This window comes from Bison bison, unplaced genomic scaffold, assembly GCF_000754665.1.
Source record: "Bison bison bison isolate TAMUID 2011002044 unplaced genomic scaffold, Bison_UMD1.0 scf7180017864053, whole genome shotgun sequence".
Classification (NCBI taxonomy): domain Eukaryota; kingdom Metazoa; phylum Chordata; class Mammalia; order Artiodactyla; family Bovidae; genus Bison; species Bison bison.
In genome coordinates, this window is record NW_011494625.1 from 2686695 (window position 1) to 2695175 (window position 8481).

Sequence of the window (8481 nt, forward strand, 5' to 3'; positions counted from 1 at the left end):
CATCTTATTTTATTTTAAATAAATAAGAAAATATTAGAAAATGATATTCACAGTGCCATCTATGGTAATTTCAAAGACTCCAACTGTTTGGGGAGATGGGGGGACATTTTATAAATCATGCTCACGTTAGATTTATTTTCTCCATTTAAATATAAAAAGCTCCTCAACAACTCCTACGTCTTAAGAGAATTAAAATGTATTGGTTTGTTAGATTTTTTAATATATGTATATTTTTAACTTCTTAATTGAGAATAAATATGTGTAACATGTTAAAATTAATCAGATTTTTATCTACCACCACAACCATTGGTAGGTGCATAATTCACTTAATGTTAAGGGCATCCACACTGTGGTGCAATCAATGTTCAAAACTTTTTCATCTCAGAAAGCTAATGCTCTGAACTTTTTAAACCAACTTCCCCTTTCTCTCATCCCCAAGGCCCTGGCAGTCACTATTCTGCTTTCTGTTTCTATGATTTTGTTCACAGCATTTTATATATGCTGTATATGAGCAGAATCATGTACTATTATTTGTCTTTCTGTGACTGGCTGATTTCACTTAGCATAATATTCTTAAGATTTATCCATGATGCAGCCTGTGTCACAATTTCCTTCTTTATTAAGGCTGATTAACATTCCCATGTAATCATTCCAGAAAAACTTCTTAAGCTGCAGAGACAGCAGTTTGTTTTCATTCTCAAATCATATGCCACATGCTTGGCACACAGTGGTTCAGTAGTCAGTAAACGTTAGCTGAATTCAATCTGAGCTCTTTGAATTTGCCCAAGCCTTCATTTAAAGATAGTAATTTTCAAAACTGTTTATGAATATGGGATTGTAAGGGGTGGTACAAATGATGACGTTAAAAAAACATGTACATAGACAAGGAAACAAATGCATAAGAATCAAAACCGGGCAGAGAAGGTAAAACACAATGGTACATACAGGCTATCACTTAGTTCCCTAGCAATCTGGTGGGTGGAAATGTTCTTCCCTCCAAATGTCTTCATATGAAACAAGTTTGATACACCATAAGAATAAAATAAATATATCTGCAATTAAGAACTATCTCTAAAAGAATCTGAAATAATAATTTAACACTGCTTTGTATAGTGTATATATTCTTAAAATATTCCATATCTATGTTTTAGTTAGGGCTTCCCTGGTGGCTCAGAATCCATCAGCAATGTGGGAAACCTGTGTTCGATCCCTGGGTTGGGAAGATCCCCTGGAGGAGGGCATGGCAACACACTCCAGTATTCTTGCCTGGAGAATCCCATGCACAGAGGAGCCGAGCCTGGCGGGCTCCAGTCCATGGGGTTTCAAAAGTCACAAAGACACAACTAAGCGACCAAGCACGGCACAGCATGGTTTTCGTTATAAAGACTCTTTTAAGGTGATACTCTTCAGTTATAAAAACTTTAAAATGGAGTTTCAAAAACTATCAAGAGTTAATATTTTTCTGATTAGTGATATAAATCAAAATTTTCAGAAATTAAATTATGATTTTTCAGAAACTGAATTCTGAAATTTAAAACACAGAATTTCACACTCAAAATATTCGTGGAAAAGAACTAAAGTGTGATGTTCATTATTTTTTTTTTTCCTAAACAAGTATTTCTGATACCACTGCCAAACTAGCATCAGAGTTCTATCTGATTTTTCTGTTTAACTATTATTGAACTTACTCCAGTATTCTGGCCTAGGGAATTCCATGGACTGTATAGTCCATGGGGTTGCAAGGAGTCAGACATGACTGAGGGACTTTCACTTCTTCACTTCACTTCATTGATATTCTTTATTTGGTTAGACATTCCTCTCAAAGCGCTGCCATACTGATTAATAGTGACAATTCTTTGGGAAGATCCCCTGGAGAAGGGAAAGACTACCCACACTCAATTATCCTGGCCTGGAGAATTCCATGGACTGTACAGTCTGTGCGGAGAAGGCAATGGCACCCTACTCCAGTACTCTTGCCTGGAAAATCCCATGGACGGAGGAGCCTGGTAGGCTGCAGTCCATGGGGTCACTAAGAGTCAGACACGACTGAGCAACTTCACTTTCACTTTTCACTTTCATGCACTGGAGAAGGAAATGGCAACCTACTCCAGTGTTCTTGCCTGGAGAATCCCAGGGACGGGGGAGCCTGGTGGGCTGCCATCTATGGGGTCGCACAGAGTCGGACACAACTGAAGCGACTTAGCAGGAGCAGTATAGTCCGTGAGGTCGCAAAGTTTCTGACACAACTGAGGGACTTTCATACATCCTTCATGTGGATCCAAATGTTAGTGTATCGTAATGCCTGCTTTTTAAAAAAATAATAATTTTATTTATTTTTGGCTGTGCTGTGCGGGTTCTTCTCTAGTTACAGAGAGTGGGGGCTACTCTCTAGGTGTGGCACATGGCTCTAGGGCTTCAGCAGCTGCGGCATGTGGGCTCAGCAGCTCTGGGGCATGAGGGATCCTCCTGGGCGTGCTCAGTCGTGTCCGACTGTTTGGGACCCTGTGCACTGTAGCCCACCAGGCTCCTCTGTCCATGGGATTTTCCAGGCAACAATACTGGAGTGGGTTTCCATTTCCTACTCCAGGGATCTTCCTGGACCAGGGATCCAACCTGTTTCTCCTGCGCTGGCAGGTGGATTCTTCACCCTGAGCCACGGAGGAAGCCCAATGCCTGTTTTTTAATTACATATTACCTTGGCTCTGAGCCACTCTGGTTTTACCTTTGAAATGGAACTTTTGCAAGTAAATTAAATCCTTTTACAATATCCTTATAGCAAGATTTTTTAAAAAAGTAATAAAAACAGAAGCAGCCCAGTATAAAAACAGGCAAAGAAGATATGTAAGGAAATTTTTTTAAAAAATGATGAAAATGCTCATGTTATGAAAAAAATGCCACAGCATTAATAATGTCACACACACAAAAACAGCAAAGTAGACAGAGAGATCACTCTGGCTTTGTCATGAAACTGGGGTGGTACAGGGGGAAAAGGGTAGCGTCTCTGTCAGCAGGGGTTTTGGGGAGGAGGCCACGGTCGTCATACCCCGGCAAACTACAAGAAAACACTTTCCTGGAAGGCAAACGAGCAACACAGCCTTAGAAACGTATAAAGCTTTGGTCCAACAATCTCCCTTGCAGGAGTTTAGCCTAAGGAAACAAACGGAATGCGCTAAAATATTTAGCCACAGCCTGGTAATTACATGGTACAGACTAAATGCTGACACAGCTATATGACAGAATACGGACAGGATCATCAGAGAGAATACAAGTGACTATTTATGGACTTAAAAGGGCTTCCTGGTGGCAGAGTGGTAAAGAACCTGCTTGCCAATGCAGGAGACATGGGTTCTATCCCTGATCTGGGCAGATCCCACATGCCTTGGAGCAACTGAGCCCGTGCGCCTCCCTAGTTGAGCTTGTGCTCGAGCCTGGAAGCCGCAGCTACAGAGCCGCCGGGCCCGTGCTCCACAACCAGAGAAACGACTGCAACGAGAAGCCTGCTCACCGAAACTAGAGTGACGCCCCGCTCGACGCAACCAGAGAAAGCTGGTGCAGCAACAAATACCCAGCCCAGCCATAAAAGAATAAGTAACAGTATTAAAACAACAAACAAAAACTTAAAAAAAAAGGATAGTTGATCATGATAGACCTATAAAGGCAAAAGATCTGGAATTTATTTTCTACCAGTTCTATTGATGGTATCTGTCAGGAACAGAATTTAAACCATTTCCCCCAGAATGATAAATGAAAAGCTTTCAGTACTATGAGTTCTTCTCGTACAACTTACATCACCAATTTATAATTGGCATAAAATTAGGAAACAGAAAGGATTCCTACAATGATGTGGTTGACTGGGTGATGTCTAAGGTTCCTTCAAATGTTAAGCTTTAAAAAAAAAAACTGCTTTATTTTTATATAGGTAACAAAAATAATTTTATTTAGAAACTTTCATTCTTGGTAATTCTAGAGCCATATTTGGTTTCTATTTTATAACAATAGATTCTTTAATTCTAATTTGATTTCTTTAGAAAGAAAATACAAATCCTAGAGCTTTAAGTCTCAAGGGAGGGAAATGGGAATTCTCACATCAATCGGACAGGCTTTTCTCAAACTACAACCCCCTCAAACTCTGATTTCTTTTTTCCTTTAAGAAAGTACTTTGCTGCTTACAGAATCAGAACTACTGACTGGGGGAAATAAGTATCAAGCAATCATATAAAAGAAAAAATCATAAAAAGCTATCATTATGGACTGTGATGAGTGCTACAAAGGAAAAGCACAGGATATTAGTAAAGAAAAGCATTTAAACAAGAAAGTGCATCTGTGTGAGAGAGGTAGTAGCCAAGGAGGTGACTGAGGAAGGGTATCTGAGCTGAGGTCGGAGCTGAGGGGCGGGCAGAGTCTGTTCCAGGGAAAGGCAGCAACAAGTACAAACAGGGAAAGACAGTATCAGGTATAAAGTATCTTGAGGTAGAGGAAACAGTAGAGAGACCAAGAGCTTCAGTTACTGCATCTCAGGGCAAACAGATCCCGCCTACTAACAGTTCACACACGGCAGCCCATAAACAGAAATCTCGCCATACCTTCAGGACCGTGTGGATGTCATCTTTACTGGAGTGTCCGTCCACTCGCGTTACCCTGTACTCTAACCACTGCTGAACCACGGCTTTCTCCTCTGCCGTGCTCCCCAGCAAATACTCCTTGTTGGCCTGCTTGACTAGGTGAGCTGCTATGGTAGTCAGTCCCGTTAGACTCGGACCATTGTTTGTCTGAAGAACTGGAATCTTAAACAGAAAGAAAAAAAAAATCTCAAAATACCATCACAACTGATAAGTTCTAAATCCTAAACTTTTTCTTTTTTTAAAATACTCTTAACTTATTAAATAGGCTTCTCTGGTGGCTCATTGGTAAAAAATCCACCTGACAATGCAGGAGACACAGGTTTGATCCCTAGGTCTAGAAGATTCCCTGAAGAAGGAAATAGCAACCCACTCCAGTATTCTTGCCTGGAAAACCCCATGAACAGAGAAGCCTGGTGGGCTAGAGTCCCATGGGGTCGCAAAGAATTGGACTCAACTGAGCAAGTAAGCATGCATGCATGTAGATATTAAACTATATACAAATCAAAGTCAGGAAAATAAGTTATATTAGTTTACATTTGATAATAGTTGCTTGATGTCATGAAACTGGTGGTAACATTGCAAAAATAGAGCAATGATATTTCTACCTAATTTATAACTACATATGTACAAAAATAGAAAATGGAAATCCTAATAATACCGCATTAATTTCAATCAAGATTACCCACACCCTATTTAGCAAGGTGAACGAATGTGCTTAAATAAACCCAATGTTGTAATAACAAATACAAGAAACAATTGTAGTGAACACTGAATTCGTGCTGATACAGCTAGAACCACCAAATGAGTTGTAGCCTGGTTTAAGTGACATGTGATCTAATATGAGTAGTTACCTCATTAACTAATTAGTTAACTCATTATATGGTATGGACTGTGATGGTGATTTTGCTGCCATGGATTGCATATTCATCAATTCTGGGGTAACTTTGAATGAGTACACTCATAATAAAAGTCTATAATAAAGTCAGGGCTTCAGGTAATCATCTGAAAAACAATTCTACTTTTTAAAGTTTTCCTGATTATAACAGCAATACAAAGGATCAGATTGTAAGAAACTGCTAATTAATTTAAAAGTTTTTGATGCAAAACTAGGCAAAGTATTGAGAAATGTAAAAGAAAATGGGAAGTATCACAAATAGGGAGACTAACCAATCATAAAGAACAAGTAAACAATCCAAACGACTTCAGGAAACCGCAAGGGAACATTTTCAGAAGACGGCTGCTCTTTCCTGCTCTTTCCAGTCTCCTGAACTCAGAGAGTGACTTACTCTATACAGGGACCTTTCACACTTGAACCTGGGTCAACAGGACCATGTGACGGATACGGGAAGATTAACGTTTTATGGATACAGATTCAAAGGTTACCTCCTAAACAATAAAGGAAGTAACCAGAGGCCTTCTAGCTTTCCCCTTCCTCACCACTATTTCCATTCACTAGCTAGCTCCCTGAACTCTCACTTTTGCCTTTACCCTTAAGCGAAACCGTCACTTCGTAGATCACCAATAATCTCCTTTAAAAATGCATTAAAAAGTAAACATATGAAGCTCGCTGAGGGTGCTGCCAGTGTTCCATTCCCTGACTGTGACGGTGTGCATTTTATGGCGGTGGTTTAGTCACTGAGTCGTGTCTGACTCTTGTGACCCCGTGGACTGCAGCCTGCCAGGCTCCTCTGTCCATGGGATTCTCCAGGCTAGAATACTGGAGTGAGTTGTCATTTCCCTCTCCAGCACTTTATGGTAGGTAAAGAGACTGTGCTTCCAGTGTGGGAGGGAGGCAGGGAAGGAAGAAAGAGGAAAAAAGAGAAAGAGGGAGAGGGCAGGAGGGAGAAAGGAAGGAAGAAACGGAGAGGAGAGAAAGAAAGGGGAAAGAAAAGAACTCACGATTGCTGAGTGTGGGAGGAAAAGGACAATTCTAAAGAGAACTATTTGTAAAAATAAATTATCCACAACCGCATCACAGGAAGTCAAAAAATTCCTGGTTACTTTCTCATCTAATCGCTACATCTTCTAAGATGTAAGAGGCAAGCAATTGCATCCTCAGTTCACAGATGAAGAACCAGAGTCACCAGGTAGGTTTGTGATGGGGGAGTCAGGATTTCAATAAAGTATAACTGGCTGCAAAGTTCATTTTCTTTCGTTCACACAGTTTAAGCAGACAAACTTTATGCAGTTGCAATCATGGGACATGTACTATTTCACATTCATCTTAAGGTTCCATGATCTTCAAAGTAATCACTTCCAATAGCTACATAAATAATATCTCAATGTGCTGATGTACTATAACTTAACAATGGTTCTCCCAGAGTTGCATTTCTGGGTTGTTTTGAAATTTTAATTATTATTGATATTATTGCAGAGAATGCCTTACTGCTGGCTAACTGCTGTCAGTTGTCTTCCCCCCAAAAAATGAATGAATCTTATCGTAGGTCATCATCCCTTTCCCCAAACACATCAATAGAAAACTTCAACAGCTGCCCTCTGCTTAAAAAAAAAAGAAAAAGAAAAAAGTTTAAAATAAGAAACCACACCTTGAACTCCACAACCCTCACAACTGGGACTCCAACTATAATTCTGGGTTTACCTTGTATTGCATCATCCATCACATTGCTCTACTTGTTACCTCAAATTACCCAATCTTACATAATTTATTAGTTTTATACACTTTAAACACCAACTTTTCAAGAAGTTTCCAAACTCATTTTTATAGTCAGAATTAACTTTCTCTTTCACACTCATCAATAGCGCTTTCCTGCACTCAGTAACTATTCTGTTCTGCTTAAAAAGAGCCCCCATGACTTTTTCTCATGCTGGATGGTAAACTCCCTGAAGGCAGGATTCATGTTTGGCAAACGTGTGGGGAAAAAAAAACAAACAAACCAATTAAGAGAGAAGCAGCAGCAGAAGAGGAATCAGCTGGAGGCCGGAGAAAAAGGAAAAAGCAGGTCTCTCTGGCTCCAGTCAGTGGGCTGGTCTTCTGCAAGTCACACATCTTCTCATGTGTGTGTCTGTGTGTGTGTTCAGCTGTGTCCAACTCTCTGTGTGTGTGGATTCAGCTATGTCTGACCCTGTGTGAGTGTGTTCAGCTGTGTGCGATTCTCCGCAATCCCGTGGACTGTAGCCTGCCAGGCTTTTCTGTTCACAGATTTTTCCAGGCAAGAAGTAGGTTGCCATTTCCTATCCCAGGGGATCTTCCCGACCCAGGGATCCAACCAGAGTCTCCTGCATTAGCAGGCGGGTTCTTTACCACTGAGCCACCTGGGAAACCCTTTCTAGACTTCAGTCTAACTTGTAAAAACTACAACAGGACTGATTCGGAGATGAAGCAGTCTTCGGTTCTTCCGAAGAAGTTAGAAGAAGGGAAAAAAAGGAGAACCGAAGAAGTCAGAAGAAAAAAAAAAGTTCATCTAGAAAAAAATCCCCAAGGGGCAAAAACCTTATATAATCCAAAGTTGTTTTCCTATAGTCCCCTCCTCTAACACAGTCATTCCTCCTGCGCAACCACTTCGCTTTATAAAACACAGAAGCCCTTCAAAGCCCTTAGAAATCTGAGTTCCTATGCCTCACTAGGTCACCTCAGACCGCGGAACTTCCCCCCAGATCTCAGCACGTTGAACAAGGAACTTGATCAGACCTTAGAACAGGACTCCACTAAGGGATCTTGCGGCCGTCCACGCCGCAATGCAGCACTTTTCAGTACTGTAACCAAAATAGCTGCGATGTGTGTCCACTCAGCTGAAAACGAAGCCTCCGGAGGGGACGGGAGGGGCACGGCCGCCTCGACCACCGCCGTACCCCCGGGCCTGGCACGGTGGACCCCGCACCCCGTTTGCTCTCTGAGGTC

The 8481-nt window shown here is 41.0% G+C and overlaps 1 protein-coding gene across 1 annotated transcript in view; it reads right to left on the bottom strand.

Moving 5' to 3' along the window:
* EEF1E1 (eukaryotic translation elongation factor 1 epsilon 1) overlaps positions 1 to 8481 on the bottom strand; it is a 15956-nt gene that overhangs the window by 6986 nt on the left and 489 nt on the right. The window contains exon 2 of the mRNA XM_010835846.1: positions 4584 to 4784. Within this exon, the coding sequence (XP_010834148.1) occupies positions 4584 to 4784 (201 nt within the window). The remainder of the gene's footprint in view (positions 1 to 4583; positions 4785 to 8481) is intronic.